We start from the raw sequence: 19,926 nt of genomic DNA on the forward strand, positions 1-19,926 counted from the left end.
TTCTAAATTTACTGTGGGAAGAAAATTAATAATTAGACCTTAATCCAGTGATTGGTCCACGACTGACCATTCCTCAATTTTCACTTCAATTCAGGGTAATTGCTGGAGGAAAATTTCACATTCGTGAGCAAGGAATACAACACTTTTCTGATTGACTAATATAATTGAATCATAGAATAGTTAGGGTTGAAAGGGACCTTAAGATCACCGACTTCAAACACCCCTACCATGGGCAGAGACACTATACACAAATGAGGTTGCTCAGGGCCCCATCCAACCTGGCTTTGAACACTTCCAGGGATGGGGCATCCACAACTTCTCTGGGCAACCTGTTCCAATACCTCACCAACCTCAAAGTAAAGAATTACTTCCTAGCATCTAATCTAAACCTGCCCTCTTGCAGTTTAAAACCACTGCCCCTTGTCCTGTATAAAAAGGTCCCTCTCTCTCCTTTATATACTTATATGTGTGTCTATGTGGGCAAATCTACAAACAGATTATATTAGAAAAGAAAGATTAAAGTGCAATGCTTACCTGGTCCATTAAGGAAGTCTTTAATTTGCACAGTGACAAGAGGAGGTGGAATACCACTTCTAGCATCTACCTCTCCTGCTACTGTCTGTAACCAAATCTTGCAATAATCCAGAGCTTCTGGCAGAGTCTTCCCAGGATCTACAGATGATAATTATCACAGTCATTAATGCTATTCCAGGAATGTGATACATAACAAAATACTACACATAAAATTGATTAAACAAAATTAAAAATTTTAAAATGTAATATGGGAAATACTGTACCTAATACGACTGGTATACATAGCATTTGTGCCTAGAGACACATGTATATGTAGAATAATACATGCACACATGGGCAAGAGCACAGAGCTCTAATTACACAAAATTTAGAAAACCTGCAAAAATAGGAGTAAAATACATCTGTTACCCCAAGATGACTTTAAATAGCATACAATTTTAACTTTAATTAATGATTAATTATTGACACTTTCATGCAGTCTTTACAAAAGAATTGGTGCTCAAAATCTGCTACTTCTAGACTGTATTGTCATTTCCAGGTAGAGAAGATAATAATGGAAAAGTAAATTACGAGGGTGAAAAAACAAGAATGCTATGAGATCTCAGGGACAGAACATGATAGCAGTGCAGTTATATAATTCCCTTTGGAGTTTCACTCAATAGCTAATCCGAAGCTATTCTTGCATGCATGCATGAACTGTGTTTCTTTGATCAGTCTATAATATTACAATTGTACATTAAAATTAAAACTGTCCAAGTGTTATTCTTGTCTTCATTTTCCAAGTATTACAAATGGCAAAAAGAGTAGTGTAAAAATGCTTTTTATTCTTTAGGGACTCATGACCTTCATTATAAGAGTACTCAATTTTAGCATAATAGGCCTTAAATTCTAAATAATCATTCTTTATTATCAAAACTGCTATGTTAATTTTTGAATATCTGTCTCATCTTCAACAACTTAAGGAGTTTTTCTTGATGCTATTCTCTCCTTTTTTCCAGTCAATTAAAAACTGCAATAGTTGCTTTGAGTTTTACTGAATGAATTCCTTTCAAGAATAGTATTTACATACTCACTGTTATACCAACATATGGTATCGTGGTATCACGGTCATATGTGAATTAGGTATATAAAGTCAGCTTTGGAATTTGTGTTTCTTGACCCTATCATGTGATTCATATAAAACTTGGCACATACGAACCCTTATGTGATTTCAAAGAACCTACTGAAACCAATTGATCATGACTTTAGATCTATATGGAAAAGATCAAAAGTTAGCACATTCTTCTGTTTTTATTTGATCAATTTTCAGGCAATGACTTTACAGCAGTGTTTGTACTGTATGGCATATACATTACAGTCTTTCCTTCCCTTTATTCCTGCTATATATATTTATAAAATCAGCTCTCAATAGTTATTTAATATCAGTCACTGCACACAACAGATTTGTATATTTTCTATGAGAATTTCTACATTTTTATGGTTCTTTAATTACAATAACCAGAATGGTGTGGTACACTCCCTTTTCTATAGTAAGTGCTTTAGGGAACATGTTGTGTCTAGCATTTGCCTAGTATACTGCAAATAACAATAGTAACAACAATATCATCCTCTTTACCACCAAAGCACTTGTTTTTTCCAAAACACAGATTTGTAGCTGTTGTAAACATGCTTGTTATCTCTGACTTGGATCTATAAAATAATATCTTGTTTTGTGCTAGTAGATCATCATAAAGAACTAACATTCTAAAGTTTTTTAGAATATATAGTGTAAACAATTGTCAAAATTACTGAATATCATTCAATGAACATCACTGGATCAATTAAATTGATCTCTAAGCTACTGTTCCTTCAGAACTATTAATATAAACATTTAGGTGTACCAATGTGGAGCAAAATGTCGCAATATTTCATTATTTTTCTCATTTATGAAAGATATCATCACATACTGTATATAGCAACCTATATCATCCACTGGCTTTTCAGAAAATCCACTAAATTTAGTCGAACATCTCTTTTGAATAATACATTTACAGGTAGTCTTATTATCCTAAGATGTGTTTATGTTATAAAATACCTAATAATTATTTCAAAGTTGTAGCTCTTTAAAGATGAAAATATCTCAGATGACAAGAACTTACATTGCAGAAAATCCCTGCATGACCTAATACATTAACTATATAAACACTACCCTCAGGGCACTGGGAAATGCAGTGTGTAAGCGGAGTCAAAAAATAAAGGAATCATGGGACTCTCAGGAGATTGTTTTGCTCAGTCATGCCTCCAAGGAGTGCAGCACCGTCACCTCTTCATTACCTGGGGCACAGCAGGATTGGAATATGTGAATAATTTTAAAGATTCTGAAATTTACATACTAGGAACAGAACATGAAGAAACCTCAATGCACAAAATTAGCTTGAGCCCAACAAAATATATTACTTTTAACTCAGCACTGGTCTTACTGAGTTCAAGCATTTTCTTTTTTAAGTGAAACTGAGCTAATTCTGGAAGCAGGAGTGTTGCATTGACACAATTTTGCATTGGAGGTAATAATCTCAAAGAACTCGTTTGAGTGCTTCCAAGATGACAGCATATGATTCATTTGAAATCTGGGTAACAGACTTGACTGTACAGCCAAATATGCCAGAAACTGGTCAATAACTAAGGTTTTACATAATGACAAGGAAGCTAAAACCCAGAGGTTTCAAAACTGACTATGATTCTGTATATCAAAAACTTGAGAGGAGTTCCAAATAAAATGTATCTGGGTAAGACAAATACATTTTCATCAAAGGTTAAATGACTGAAATGTGTATCTTGATTAAAATACCTTATAAGGTAGAAAACAGCATATGCATTTTAATAGAATCAAGGATCAGGAAAAGAATAAAACAATATGAGTCAATCAATCCCTATGCCAAGGGCATAGGAAACATCAGAGAAGCAACTGAATGAAAAAAAAAAGAAATTTTAGGATGAAAAGTGAGGAATTCATGATGAGGAGAACTGCTAGAAAAAGGACTCTTGTCCCTCAAGGAAATGATGGAAGTGTTCAAAATGTTTAAAAATACATTTGACAGAACACTGTAAAATATACAATAGGGAACAATTATGCATCAGCAGGGAACTGGTCTGAATAATGTATTATAATAAGTCATTCCCATTTCCACTTTCTATGATTCTCCCAAAAATCAACACTTAAATTTGCAGTTATTTGTATAAAGAAAATGCTGCAGAAAACCCCAGGGATGCATATATAAGTAAAAAGAGAGGCTAGAATTACTCCACAGCAAGCCAAAAGAGAGACAAGAAAGGCTTGAGAAGTGAGGAGTGGTGAAGACGGCCAGAAATTCTATCCCCTACACCATGAGAAAAATTTGTCTCTGGCCGCAAAAGAAAAATGGTGAGACAACAATTACAGATCGACAAGAGTTTAAATTATAAGACTGTAATTTAAAATCTGCAAGACTGAGAAGCTGAGGCCTTCAATAGGTCAACATTCACCTTCCTCCCTCCCCTTTAAAAAAAAAAAAATTACTATATTTGAATTCACCCAAGCCACTTTTAGCCTTGCTAAGATCCAGACCTCACTCCAAACTTCAGTTTATGAAGTATCTTCCTAAACTTGATTTGAATTTGCAAACTTTTGATTTACATGCTATCCCTTTGGTCTTCCAATAACAGCAGATAGCAAACCCCAAACTCCTGAAGAGCAAAGGGAGTAAGGGCAAAGGGAAGGAGGAAAGCAGAAGAAATTTCACATCTTGAATATTTTCATTCTCCAAAATGTGTTTTTGTTCCTGTTTATAGCTGACAACTAGGCCAGCTCAGGGGGCACAGCCTGTGGGGGTCTCAGCGACCCACAGCCCGCCCGCAGCCCCAGGCAGGGAGAGGGCTACTGAGTGTGTGTGAGGGATGGCAGCTTGGCCTGTTCAGCTGGAACTCTACACAGCCACATGAGAGCTGCAATGTGCTTTTATTTCAATGGATGAATCATATTTTGGTCTGCAGTCAATTTTAAAAACCAGTACGATGCTGCAATCATCTTCGCATTTGAAACTCTGAAGTGGAACGTTTGGTCTTATTTTAAAAACGGTTTCCATTGGAATTTAAAGAACACAAGTGGGAAAACATTTCTGCTAGCGTACTCACAAGTGCTGTGTCAGGAAGTTCAAAAATGAGCACTTACAGTAACCTGAGGAATGCACATTCCCTGGCCTACTTGGCTTTATGGGTGGGGGCTGGACCCCCCCGCATCCATGGCTGCAGATGTACGGGACAATAAATATACTCAGAGGGGAACAGGTGACACTCTAGCAGAACTCCTTCAATGCTATGCTAAGAAGCAGCCTTAAATCCTCTCTCTGCCATGTAGTAAGCACAGGCTGACGGAGAGGCAGTGAATCACACCTCCTGCCAGAGCCAGCCTGCATCGCTCTTCATGCAAAAGCTTGGGCTTTACATTAGGTCAGAGGTCACATGTGATCTTAGCTACTGCATCTGCTCTTCATGGACTCCCTGCCATCAAAGGCGTGGGTGTCAAATAAAACAAAATAAAATAAAAATCAAGAATAATTCTGGATGGCCTCATAATGCCTGTTCTTGCAAATGTGTCGTTGGCGGAAGTTGAAGAAATTCCATGCATAACAGATATTTACTGAGAAACTTCTCTCCCTTGAAACAACCAAGCACCACAACCTCCTCTTTGAAAGTAAACAAACAAACAAATAGAAAAAAGATTTTTCAAGAATGCCCAGAGCACAGTGGTCAGGAAATGAGGCAATTTTGTATCTGGATTACATTACCTGAAACAAAGCAAATAAAGATTTAAAAAAATATTTATAAAAGCAGCTTATGAGATTACATTAAAAACAATTGCACCCACTATTATTTAAGTGGAAATGGCCAAAGCTGTTTGCAAAAACTAACAGTTAGCAGATGCCTTTTTGTTAAATGTAGGATGAACATTGAATAAAAAGGGCTTTTTTACAGTATCTTCCAGTCTATTTACACAGAATCTTACATGTAAACTCAAGAAGCAAGTAGGTTTCTTTAAGGGCACTTAGTAAGGAGTTCAAATTTATTCCATTAATTTATTTATTTTGATTTGAAATTCCTGTACCTGGCAGTAGCGTAACTGCAATCAAGCTGCCCAATTACAAACACAAATGAAGCAGTTTAGTACAAGCATAATAAAACTGAGCTAACATTTCAATAACCTAATAAGTCTCCTCCTCCTACAAACTGACTTGCCAGTGGACTTGGTTGGAGAGAATGACTGAGGAAGCCCAGCCATCGGGTCTTTAGCTCCCAGGCAGGCAAATGCTCCCACATACAGACGCTGGTCTGATGGAAGTCTGATGCAACTAACTGTTAATTAATACACTAAGAATACTTAACTTTTAAATAGCCTATTTCCTCCTATTTAATTCTTAAGTTTTTATTTCTTTTATGTTTCAGAAATTAAGCTAAAAATAACACAGCTAGTGCTAGTGACAGAGGAGCCAAGTTCTTTGGATAAAGTTTGGTGTTTGGGCCACTGTGCAATATACTCTTGCACAAAAAAAGTGATAGCTTAATGTCCAAGATCCTGAATTTTATGCTCTGTTCAAAACTAATAACAAAACCCTGTCCCAAATAAAATACATATGGTTTCATAACAGTATAAAAAACTTCATTTCTACACAATGTTCAAAGCAGTAAACCATCATGAAGCAGTAACCTCAATTCTGTCACCAGCCCAGGAGTAACTATTTAAAATTCATGTTGGTGCAGTTTTAAAGGATAATTTCCCTGTTTTATTCAAAGGTTCATAAAACAGACTGTCATCAAATTACCTGTTAGAAGCATTTCTAAATTTTAAACAATTTTTTTGACCTACAGCTAAACAATGTATTTCTTAGAAGTACACTAATGGGAGGTAAGGGATGAAAAGCACAACTAGATCCAGACTATTACCAGCCTTTCTTTTCCCTAAAGTTTTTTTCTGGAGCTAATGTCAACCAAAGAATAAGACCTTTCCAATTTCACAATAGAATTTTGTATTTGCTTCTGCCTTGCAGAAATTTGAGAGTTGTTTCAGAAGCGCAGATTTTTTCTTTTAGAAAAGCTGTAAGAAATTATAGCACAGTATTTCTCAAGACCTGAATCTACTGCTGTTGAACTAACAGTAAAGTCTTCAGAATTTCACAACAAGATTGATACAAACGATTTTTCCAAATGCTTTAAAACATTCATAAAATACTCTTATGCAGTGTATATGGTGTATAGATATACACAGAATGATTTGAAATGGAGGAGATTTTATTAGCATGTTTAGAATGTAACGTAAATATTTCATATATGGCTTAACTATGTAAGTTTAACCCTATTATTGGAAGTAATGAGAAACTACCCCCATAGGAGTACCAATAAAATTTTATAACACACTATGTATTTTTTCTTTTTGCCCAGGCAAGTCCCAATTTTTAGGTTGTGATTAAAAATTGCAGTGTTATAGGCCTGAATTTCTGAGCTGCTGCTGTGCTGTTGTCTAATCTCCATCACAGAATGGAATGCACACAATGTTTTCATCAGGTAGATGGTTTGGTTGGCTGCTTTTTTTGTTTTGTTATGAAGGGGGAATATGCTCCCTCAGTTCTTATAATCCAGTTAAAATATATCTTTTATGTTCAGCTTGTGTCCTCTTCCCCATTCTGCATTAGATAATGGAGAGTTAGTTTCGTGTGTACATACACACACAAGAGCAGTCTTCTAGAGGGGCTAACTGGAAATACTGTTTAGCAACATTCACTGTAAATTAGACATAATTTATGTCCTCTTCCCATTTTCCAGTCCTTGATAAACAGAGAAATACAGGAAAATAGTGCATATCTATTCTACAGAGGGAAAGAAGCTAACCTAGTTCCTTCAAATAAACTTCATATTGCTCTTCATATGGATGATATATCTCTTTCACAAAAAATTGTTGGCAAACAATCACAATGTCAAGAAAAATTGGTGTGATTGATGAAATCAACAGCAGCAGTGCAGAAAATGCCACAAAGAGCTCCTGATTCTGTATTATATGGTATGCAATACATAGTGTGTGTAGTGAGTATTCACATACAGACATATATATAAAACACACGCAGTTCATGGCTATTTTCCCTCAAATACACGTTAGAAATGAAAAATAAAGATTTCCAAACTAACATGTTACTACAGCAGTACGACGGCATTAACTCTAAACGATGCAATTCCAAGCACAGCAGGTCTTCCACGAGGCAATAAAAACTTTATACAACCTATTTTGCTGTGTGAATTAGTGTGTGCCTTGAAGTGCGGCCTATTTTATTAACTTATTGATACATTTAGGACGGTATTTGTAGATACTAGAACTTTGGAACTCACCTCTCAAACTCTTTTGAAAAGCACACTAATGCTTTGGCAGCAAGCACAGGATTCTGCGTGATACAGGAGTAAGGCACTTATTATTGCCCACAAAGGCAAGAGGATGAGACTAGAACTTCTGCCTTCACATAACGTCTGAGTCCTGCCTCCACACTATTTTACATTTGCCTGACACGGAGATGTAAAGCCAAAGGAAAGGGTAAGACCCATGTATGGCTAATCTTCGGTCTTGCAATTGAGCAACCACTGGTGACTGTGGAGCTCTCAGGCTGTATGTTCCTACTATCTTCATTATCTAACCTTCTTGCCATATTTCTGTGCTTTCTGATCAACTTTCAATTTACAGGAAGACTTTATTACAGCTTTTGTTTTCTAGAATTGCTCCTGTACACATGAAGATGGTGAAGGACTTCAGGAGTTAATTGTAGGAGCAGAACGGACAGAACTTTGCCCAGTTGATTGGTAATGTGGTGGCAGCTTGTAGAAGGACACACTTGAATACCTCAGACATGAGAAATGAAGTCCTATTGCATCTTTCCAAAACACTAACTTAATGAAGCTGTCATCTTAAACTTAGACCTACTCCAACCTAAATTTCAAGCTTTGCTTTGTGAATTCTTTTCATAATAAATGCTACAACAACCATGTTTTATATAGTATTTAACAAATACACATGAGAATCTGGAGTAAATCAAATTCATGACACAGATGTGTTTCTTTCAAGACAGGACAGGAACAGCAGAGAAAGATGAAAACAGAAGAATGATAAAAAAAATGTAGTAGAGAACAAATCGTCTCCCTATTTTAAGTATCTTCTCTCTCACTGTCTAAACTGCATCACCGTTTAATACCTCTTAAAAGTTCCACTGTATTTCAGATTTCTGAAAGAAGTTAATACAGCATCTTCAGTCTTTTGCATAAGCACATTATTTTAATGCCAATATGCCAAAAATATGCAATCTCATTCAGCAAAAATTTGGTAAAGCTGCACAAGAAAAAAGTATACTACTTTTCACAACTACTGTGCTGTGTGAATACTGTCAAGTTAAAACTAGAAATACCTACAGCTCTCATACAGTGAACAATTTGAAATCCCATACCATTCTGGCTGTGTGTTCATCTGGATCTCTGCACACTCATTTACACTTTTCTGGGGTAACACTCTGTAATGATGTATCTCATTAAATCCTTATTCCCAGTACTGGCTGCTGGACAAATGAATTGCAATCATTTGATTTCTCTCTTCAGCAGTACAGATAAGGCAGGCATAGAATATTTCAGAATATTTCCTACAGAACAGTTATTTTAATATTTCTTGTTATAAGCTTTGCATACAAAATGAAAAATAAAAAAGCCATTTATTAAGAGAAAGGAAATTCTTGCAAAACCCTACTGCTCAGTTGAATGAGAACTTAAAATACATGACATCATTTGATGCCATCTGAAAGATCACTAATTTTCTTACAGTTTATGTTCAAAGCACCTGGTGCTTCTATAATGTTTATCTTTACATTTTATCAGTAAGCTAGTATAGGAAAATATTGTGACATTCAGTCATAAAAAATGCTTTTTATGAAATTACCTTAGCTTACAACTCTTACTTCCTTAGAAAACTTTGAGAAGTTAGAGCAATGCAACAATGAGAAAGTAATACTAAGGAACAGGAAGAACTGGTTGCTAAAAGGTTAGATCTTAACTAATTTCAAACATTTTACATGCTTAACTTGATTCAGCTGTGAGGTGTAATCCTAAAAATATGTAAATGTAGTGACTCGTATTTAAAGACATCCTAAAAGTCTCTCAGTTGTTTTCCACCACCCGAGTGACTTTGAGACGTTTAACGATTTTCACAGTTATATCCAGGACTGAATGTTAAATGCTCTTACCTGTACACTTGTAGTCTGAGGCAACTCCTTTAAGGCCAGCATCAAAAACTGATATTTCTACTTTTTGCTTTCTGTGGTGGCAGCTCAGGAGCACAGAGGGCTGTGATACAATGAGGTAGAGAAATGGCTGTAGCTCTATGTCTCCGGTTCCCCTGCGACCAGGCTGCCGTACAATAGTTATACCCAGGGCTTGTCGAGCAGATGATCTTGTGGAAGCATGTAGACTTTCCAGTGACAACAGACCCGTTTTTCTCCCAGTCGACAGGGGGGCGTTACTGTTCAAAAGATCATCTGCTGTGACGGATGAGATGCACGGCTGACTGGGCTTCTTGGTATCATGGCTGCTGCCTGAGCCCGTTTCTGGAAGGTTCAAGGAGCTTTTGCTTATCTTCTCACCATCTTTCTGATCTTGCACTGATTTTGAATTTGGTAAGGCAGTGCACGAATAAGTCATCAAGGAGATTCGACTTGCTGTAACAAAAATGTCAAAGGGAATGAAATTGAGATTTTTCACGATGGAAGACTGGCGGGAAGGACGAGCAATGCGGTGCTGGCTGGTACCACTGTGCTGCTCGATCTGAATGATTCTGATCTTAACGCTGTCGCTGCCAATTCCACTGTCCTGTGCCCCACTATAACGGGAAGAAGTCTCAACTGTTCCTCCATCAGCCACATCCATTTTTTTCTGCTCTTGTTTGGAAACCTGCAAAGGAAAGTATTATATTAACTTCTGATATACATATCTCAATTATTTTAATTTCAGTCACAGCAAACAATCACTAGACAAACATGATGTCAAAAAAGAGACTTATAAAAAAAAATCTGCCAAGTTAACTTTAACACAGTAATCACTTGTGAAAACACAGCAGGTGTCTGTTCCAACGAAATGATGACTCACGATAGCTGAAGTGCCAAAAGAATACGTGAAAGAAAAAACCAAAAAGCAGGCAGTAATGATTTCTAGTCACAAAAACATTTGTTTAATTTAAATGCTTTATTTAAACTCTAAAGAATCTACAAAAAAATTATGGTTTTTACAAAACCATATAGCTGTGAACTAATGTATTGAAAATAAAAAACCGAGGTAGAATTGTTTTCTGGTTTTGAGCACTGATGCTGAAAAAGTCATTTGTGTCACTAAAATATTTTACTGTGATTAGATGAAATAGAACATGATATTAATCTACTGCATAATCACAAAAAGATTAAATGGAATTATAAGCTGAAATGTATAAATATTATGTTGTAAAAAAATATTTTTCTTGAGTGTCATGGAAATACAGCAGCCTTATATAAAACACCAAAGTTACAGGAAGCATCAGCACTATCTAAAGACTGGTTCTGTGATGGGGCATGAGCTCGTAGCTTACTGAGGCTACACATGGTATTGTCTGTGATTTTCACTGAGTTTCACATGAGAAGTCACTGCATATAGAAATATTTCAAAAAGAAAACATACATCACTGATCAAAAAAAAAAAAAAAGTGTTCCTTCTATCAAATGAAATGCAAGAGTGAAACAAAAAGTCGCAATGCTGTGTCCAGAGACTGCATAAGGCTCGAATAAAAAGAAAGAGATATCCCAAGACAAAGAAGTACTTCAGGAAAAATTCCTTTCAACACTGCTCATGAAACAAGTAGAAATCCTATCACGAGCTTGAGGACAAGGTGGTGAACATATACCAAAATCCTTCGTTAAAAGAAAATCTGCAGAAATTCAATTATAATCATCATCATAATGAGGTATGACCAATTCCTCAGATTCACACGGAGTTTAGAGTCATGCATTCACCCTGTATAGCTTCCATAGCATAACTAACGAGTCCATCTGTGCTGCCTAGAAGTGTCTGCTCTGCTCTGTATAGGAGCTAACATAAGAAATGTCCAACTCAGTAGGATTCCTGACCCATCCAGCCCAGTACGCTGCTTCCTATAGCACCAGGAGGAGACTGTTGAGACAGACTGTGAACCCTGGTCACTTCCCGCAATCTGTTCCTCTCTTACTCCCCAGGCATCCACAGCTGTTGCATGTAGGATGCCAGTGGTACATTTCTGTGTGGTCATTTTAGTAACTGTTTCTGGACTTCTTGTCCATGAATTCATCCTATTCCTTTTTGAATACACTGACAATGTCTGTCCTCCACAATCTTCAGGGGCAACAAGTTCCAATTTTTTATTTAAATTGCTTTAAACCATCTCCTCCTCATGACACTGCATTTCCCTGATCTTTGTAGTACATTTATTGAATAGGTCCATCTCCAGCTTTATTAGTGTTGCTACAACTTTGTAAACTGTAATCACAACCTCCCTCAGTCGTCTCCTCTCCAGAAAGGGATATCCCAGCCTTTTTAGTCTCTCCTCCCAAAGAAGTTGCTCCAGTACCTTTAATCTTTTTAATTTCCCTTCTCTACTTCTATAACTCCACTACGCACTTTTTGAGTACTCTACAAAGCATTCAAGAAGTGGAATCACTATGGTTTTATATAGTAATAAAATGACGCCTTCTGTCTTGTTCTCAGTCTCCATCTTGATATCCAGCATTTTTGTTGGGTTCTTTTGGCTGACACTGCACATTGACTCAATGATTTAATTTCTATGTTCCAGGACCTACTTCAATAGTTACTTCTTGTCTTCTCCACTCCCTAACGAATCTTTGAAAAGGGAGGTATAAACTAGGACAAACTGTACCTTAACTACCTCTTCAAAATAGAATAATGAATTACAAGTATTTACATAATTTATCAGCAGCTTAACTATAGGAATGAAGGGCAGTGAATTACTGAATTTCTTCAAATTTCTGCGGTCTTTATGCAGCAATATTAATAGAAATGTGGTTATGGGGGAGGTGAAGAAAAGCAGTTAAGGTTCCTTTATATTGTGCTTTACAGAACAAAGGCAGCAATCACCTCTCCTTTTCTTTAAAGGAATGAACATACTAGAAAAAGTATTACAGAGGAAATCCTAAAACAGAACCATTAACTAGCTGAGATTTTCTTTGAAAAGGTTTTTGCCAGCTCTGGTTACAATCTTTTCAGATTCACTCATGTACATATTTTTCAAATAACCAATAAAATTCTTTGCGGCTGTTTTCTATGGCAGACTCATATCACTGACTTGTAAATGTGATACCACTTTTAATGCAGCCTCTGTAAAAATAACTAGAGACCATTTTAATGAATCACTACATTATGAGCCAAGAAATCCTCATTCCTCCTGATATCCTAGGAAAGTTAGGCTATTTACACCTCAGCCTCTCTGCCTGGTAAACTATAAAGTGCTTCACCCGTATCCTGCACTGACAGCACTTTCAAAATTGGTACAGATGGTTTTACTGGTTATGTGTATTGAAGGCAAGCAGAATGCAGAAAGGATGAAGCTGTGAAACAATCTTGCCTATCATTTCATGGAAATGCTGCCTGAAATGAAGTTGAGGACATATGCTGCTAAAACCAGTAATTTTTAATTGCTACACAGACATCAGTTGAGTCTGATAAAAAATGTTTTCAGAAAGCATGATTCTGTAGTGAATGACACTCTTATGGTTACTACATGGTATTCTCTGGTCTCTGCTATGCAGCAGAAATTTCTGCAGCTACCTGACATTTAGGTTATGCATGACTTGGCTAGAGGAAATGAAAATACAGCGCCATCCACTAAATGATAACCTTCCAAGGAGAAAAGCATTGCACGTGTATGACCAAGCGGAGGGAGAAAGCACGGTTCTTCTGATTTCTGAATGGATCTGTTCTTCTCACACCTCAATAGATTTGAATTGAAGCCTACTTCTTTTCTTCTGCCTCTTGTTATGATTAAGTATTTATCAAATGTGATGGTTTATGTAAAGCACCTCAAGGAAGGTAAGAAAGTAGCTCTGCCTCCACCCCCAGTCAGACTCTAGTTTCTCTGTGCAGACTGCTGCAAGGGTGCTAATTGGTCCCAACTGCTGAGTTTCCTGTTACGTGGACATTCGACTACAGAAACTTTACTGAGACCCCAAATCAATTCACGCAGGTCACTGAACAGCACTCAGATGGCAATTTCTGCTCAGTACTAAGCAGTATGGAATATGAACCAGGGCCTGAAAGGTGAAAGACACCATATCCTATTACAGTTTTCCATGCCACCCGGTTCCACAATGAAACTTCGACTTACGTATGGTCTTACCACATATATTATAAAGGTTGAAACAAGTGAGTAATGATTTGCAAGACAGCTTTATATAACACAACTGGGTACAAAATAAAGGTGCAGAAGGATCACAGGAACTTCTTGCATCAATTTCAGCTCAGTGAGCATCGAGCCTTCCAACCATGTTTCACAGTTAACATGAAAATACACCTAGTAATATATTTGGGAAGCATTTAGGTATTCCTCTAATGGGATAAGGGGATGAGAGGGAACGACTATCAGTATAACAACTCTAAAAATGCTCTTCGCTGTATTATGGAGTAAATGGGCCAATACTTTAAAGATGTCAAGAACAGCAATATCGTCTTGCTGTTAGTAAATGTAATGGTAACATTTATCATTGGGCTGTATTTTATCAATTCTCTTACTCTTTACATAACCCATTTAAAACGAACAATAAAAGTTTTCTTTAATTAGCTACTGGTGTGCATAAACATGATCATGATTAAACCATAAAAACCAACCGTACGTTACTTTGGTCCCCTCTCCCATGTGTTTTAAATTATTTTAGTTGAAAATGTACTTTGAGTCCCTTTTAAAAGTTCGACCTTCTGCTTTCAGAGAATTAAATGCATATTACTATAGTGGAGAAGATAATGTTTCAGACCTCCAGGCATATATTAAACACACTGGCAGCACATTAGACAAAATGCTTTACTTATTAGATACTTCCTATTCTAAACAGTGTCATCAAAGGCTAAAAACAAAATCCATATAAAAGCTGCACAATGCTTCCACACAGAACCTGTGCCAAAATCCCTGTACTTTCCAGCTAATGAGGAAAGGATGTGTACTCTTAACATATGAATGTAAGATTTTCCAAGCATTCACTTTAGGAAACAGGACTATTGATTCCACATGGCTTATGTTAAATGAAACTGTATTGGTAAAATAACCTTTAAGATATTTGGCATGATAACTATAATTAAACAGTATTCAAAGGAATAAAACAAAAGGGAATTTGGTTCCACAATGGCTAATTAAAATAAAATGAAAAAACACAGCATGTCATCTATCAAGATAAATTGTTATTGTTTAAGAACTGTTTAAATACTGTTAAAATATACTTTTAGATAAAATCTGAAAGGACTGGAAAAATATTTGTGGCTTAAAAATGGATAGTTTGGTGAAGAAAAAAGTATAGGAGGCTGAAATTTTATGCTGAGATAATAGCTTTAAAACTTTGAGCATAACCAGATGCTACTTAAATCAGAGGAATTCTACAGTCTCACTGTCAGGATGAGTTGCAATACAGAAAGGTTTTCAATAGCTAGAAAAAACACATCAAGATGATAGTTTACTTCTTAGACCACTTTAGTGCACTTTCTCATTCTTTCACAGTTATATATCCTATCAATACCACACACCATAGAAAAGGTGTTGAAAGCTACACTAGTAGTTGGGGAACTGTGGTTAATTCTTCCTTTTCATGTGTTGAGATAGGTAACTTGACTAGCTTAACCCCTCGAGTTCAATAGGGCATATGACACATATATCTATCGAGAGATAGGGCATGGAAATGGCATGTCCTGTGGAACACAAACAGGTAAGTACATGATGAAATCAACGATAAATAAATAGATTTTCTTTTCAAAATTGGCAAGCAGTCCCATCTGAGGTCACTGCCATCTTAACAACGTTAAGAGGTAAGACTTGTTTATATTTTCCATTTCTGATCAATGTATTTAGACGGTAGAGACACGTTTTCAAAGTTTTTACTGCATAAAGAGCGGGAATAAAATCAAGGTAAACACAAAACCTAACACTTTAGATCAATAATTAAGACATTTTCCCGATCAAAGAGAGGTGTTTTAGAATTGGCAGCATTTCTACATTACATTTCTTAATCTCTCAAGAATTTTCAACAATAAGAAACATAAGCACATCCAAATTGCACTATAAACATTTATACCAGTTTTATGTTCTTTTTGTGATACTTGACAGTAAAATTCCTTAATTAATAGAATAACTGTAAGGAGTCTTTGGAAGTGCAACTGCTCTAGATGAAAAGCATCTACATCTGCATAACTTTTCCAGCTTCTCATATTAATTATGGTTACATAATGACACTATTGAAGTAAAATTTCCAGCCATTTCTTAACTCTGATCAAAACCCCTCAGCCAATCATGAGATCATGCTTCACATTACATAAGTTATGGAAAGACTCACAAGTGTGAAACCACAAAATCAAAGTGCCAATCACATCTGCTCCCTCACTGTTGCATGTGACCTAGTTTTATTTATTTTGCTAAAAAGTAGTAATATTTACATGGAAATAAAAATCTTGCCTACCGCACAAACTGAACTATAGAAAAGGAATATGTTCCATTTTTGTTTTCCATTGTGCTTAAATTGGAATGACAAAGAAAACACTGCATAGCTTCTTCCTGGCTTTGTTCTAAGTACTTCATCTATTCCACTGAAGAGTTTCCAATAGTTTAGAAATCCAGTTGATGTATCGTTGTTATAAAGATAACCCTTTTTTTGTTTGTCACATTGCTCTACTGAACACTTCAACTAAAACAATTTTATTATGTTTTGCATATGAGTTAAATGATTGATTTTAATTCTGACCATTATCAAAATTATTTTGTAACTTGACACATTAATCTCACATGGAAAATATAATGAAAGACACACACGCAAACATATTTGACTGCTAAATTATGTCTTCCAGTCTAATAAAGTTCCAAATAAAAACTTCAGACCTGCAATTAAATCTAGACAGAGTTACTTCTACTGGTATCAATCCAGCTGCAGAAAGAGTTCTGGATAACACGAATCTAAAGCTATCCTCCAAAAAGGGAACTATTAAATCAAGCCAAAATGAGGCACCAAAAATAGCAGAAATGTCTAAAGTAGTTTATTTCATATAAAAATCAAATGTGGGCGTTTTTTTTCAACTAAGGAGTTTTCTTTTTAGGTAGAATTTGTTGCAAAACAAATACAGAAATACTTCTGATGGGAATTCAATGTCGTTTTCACAATACTGCAGGAATTATGTGAAAGATGTGATGGCAAGGAGCAATACGGACTCAAACTCAGCTTTTTTGTGCTATGTTTTCCAGCTCTTTAAAAGTAAAATAAGAGGCTACATTCTGTTCAACACTGATGCAAATATTCATAAATCAAAGCTGTACTAAATGTTCCAATTGTAACATGGGTATATGCAAGTGCTAAATCCTTTCTAATGCCAACAAAATTATTTTTTTAATGTTAATACAAACAATGTGTTTATTTTGCTATCCTATGAAAGGCCAGTAAGAAACTTGAGTCCATTTTTTTCCTTTCCAAATAAAGGATTTCAATTTAAAAAGACCAGGCTGAAATCTGGCAGAGTATTTTTTTTCCACAGTATTTTTTCACTAATATTTTTACTAAAAGCATTAACTTTTTTTTATGTAGTTTTTAAAATTTAAATTCAGAATTTTAAGTTATTATCTCTGCTTTTATGCAAAAAACCATGGATTAAAATACACCTGCATATTTACTTTAGACATGGTGAGAGTTTGCTTATTTTTCACATTCTCTTCTGGTTTTTGTTTTCTTTTGTTTTTCTTTTTAAAGCCAAGGAACAGCAACATTTTTCAGCTTGCATATTTCATTTGGACACTTTCAAAAGCAGTAGTTGAAACTCCACCTTGCACAACATTCATATGGCACATATAAGACAACCAGGGGATCAAGCCCAGCCGTCATGGGTTTAGGAAAGGCAGGTCCTGTGTGACCAATTTGATCTCCTTTTATGACAAGGTGACCTGCCTAGTGGATGAGGGGAAGGCTACGGATGTAGTCTACCTGGACTTCAGCAAAGTCGTTGATACTCTCTCCCATGGCATTCTCCTTGAAAAGCTGGCAGCCCATGTGTTATGATCCGATTAAGTTCCAAATGAGATCACAAGCCGAAGCCAATAACACAGGTTTTATTTAACAGTAAACGTGATGTAGAGAGATAGAAAGAAACAGAAAAGGATGTATGTGTGTGTGAGAGATAGAGATTAAGAGAGAGCAAGCGAGAGAGAGAGAGTAATCAAGAAGAAAATGCAGTGGCATCCATTGGTCCTTCTTCATCCTGGGCTTCTCGGTGGTGGTTCTAGAGTCATTCTTCTGGGTGTACATTGTACATTTCTAAAAGTTCCAGGCTAATACACAACTTAAAATCTTCTGTCGTGAGAGGTTTTCACCATGTCAAACCTCTGTGCATGCATGCACATGCATATGTCCTTTTGAGTAAACCTCATGTGCTTTGCCTTCATATCCACAAAATGGACACTGCCTCTTAAGGCTTCCTATTTTAGTGTGAATTTACTTTGGTCCTACACCTCTTTTTTCCTTTATTGAAAACTAAGATTTCTGCTTTGAAGAGTCTTAGAAAAACCACAGCCATTTACTCAATATAAGAATTGCATGTAGGTTTGTACTGGCATGGAAATGTTTGCTCCTAAGAAGTATCAAGAAGTACTGCACAGACTTTCAAAAAGATAACTCCCTGCTGGTTTTTGCAAGAAAATCAAATGATGACACAAAGCTTCCCAAGGAACGGAAACATGGTATGGCAGTGACTCAGGATACTGGCAAGGGCTTTATTTTGATAGTGTCCTTGAACTAACCAAAAGACCTTTTATTTTCAGGAAAACATCCGACAAGTGGCTATGTGGGAACCCAAGTAGTGGTAAAACTACCAGGAAAATGATGCAAGTATTATTCAGCTATTCCAGCTAAGGGTTTTTATTGGCATTCTCAAAAAGTTACAGTTTTGGCACTCTCTCTGACAGTACTGAGCTACATGATTATGTTTAAAACAGCATGGTGCCAATTTTGTCCATCAAATCTATGCATACATAGGTCTTAAATGTGCTAACTTTTCCTACACAAATCTTCATGTTATTATGTATCTGAAAAAAACCAAACAGACAAATTAACTCATACAGCTTCCTTTCACACGTCAAGGTTTCAGGTCTTTAACATGACTAGAAATGGGAAATGTATGTCACCTTACTATGAAATATTCACCATCTTACAAAGGTGCTGCAGAACATAGATTTTCAGATTTAGGTGAGACTGATTCAGATGCCATTCTTTTACAAAGGTCTAATGAATAAAAAATTCTGATTATAGACTAGAGTTCTTTTCTTTTTTAGTTTCAAACATTAGAAAATTATTAAACTATAAAATAGTTATAGGTAATCCTGCCCAGCATACAACTACTTGTTAATGGCCCAAGGACACCATTGCAGCTCAGACTCATCCAAATTAATTTCAGAAGAAACAGAACCCCCACTCAACTCTGTCCTATAACATAACCTGGACTTCCTGGATATCTTCGCATCCATTTGATTTTGCATACATAGAAGGCTATGCTCTTTTGTGTTTAAACTCACTACTAATTAAACTGTGTTCATGCAAGTATTCTTGTCTTTCATCAAACAGCATGAAACACTAATGAATTTCTGATAGAACAGAAAAATGCGTTTGTGAGAAAATAGCCATACTTGTTTCCTGACAAAATCTCAGGCAGGAGTTTGATGCCTAAAGATTTTTAGCTTTTTGTAGATTTTATTGTAGCCATGTAGTTTTCTTTCACTTTGGACAGCTACTTCCTCACAGTTGCATTCTTGAGCTTTGGTTTAACTGTCTTTTAACTGTCTTTTCAAGGTAATAGATTTTAGCAAGGACATTCTGTTGGGATATCCACCCGGACTGGAATAATAAGTTACATGGTAGACAAAACAAGATAGAAGGCCCGGAACACTTGGAGGAGTTCCAGTGGGGCAGGTCTGAGCATGGTACCAGGGCAAAATGGGGTTTTGGGTTGGCTGTCCCCGCTAGGTATGATAATTAGTTAAAGATACAAAAGTGTAAGAATTCTGTATGAAGGGGTGTGCCTGTGTACCTCAAGGCCTTCATTACAGAGCTGCTCTCTGTCTTA

General features: G+C 36.2%; 1 protein-coding gene across 2 annotated transcripts in view; it reads right to left on the reverse strand.

Annotated features, from left to right (window-relative positions):
* Window positions 1-19,926, reverse strand: part of VPS13B (vacuolar protein sorting 13 homolog B) — a 425,569-nt gene that overhangs the window by 107,939 nt on the left and 297,704 nt on the right. For both annotated transcript variants that reach the window (XM_064647722.1, XM_064647715.1), the window contains exons 34-35: window positions 9,810-10,512; window positions 535-672 (exon numbers count right to left, since the gene is read on the reverse strand). In XM_064647722.1, coding sequence (XP_064503792.1) covers window positions 535-672; window positions 9,810-10,512 — 841 coding nt within the window. The remainder of the gene's footprint in view (window positions 1-534; window positions 673-9,809; window positions 10,513-19,926) is intronic.

This window comes from Pseudopipra pipra, chromosome 1 (assembly GCF_036250125.1).
Source record: "Pseudopipra pipra isolate bDixPip1 chromosome 1, bDixPip1.hap1, whole genome shotgun sequence".
Taxonomy (NCBI): Eukaryota; Metazoa; Chordata; class Aves; order Passeriformes; family Pipridae; genus Pseudopipra; species Pseudopipra pipra.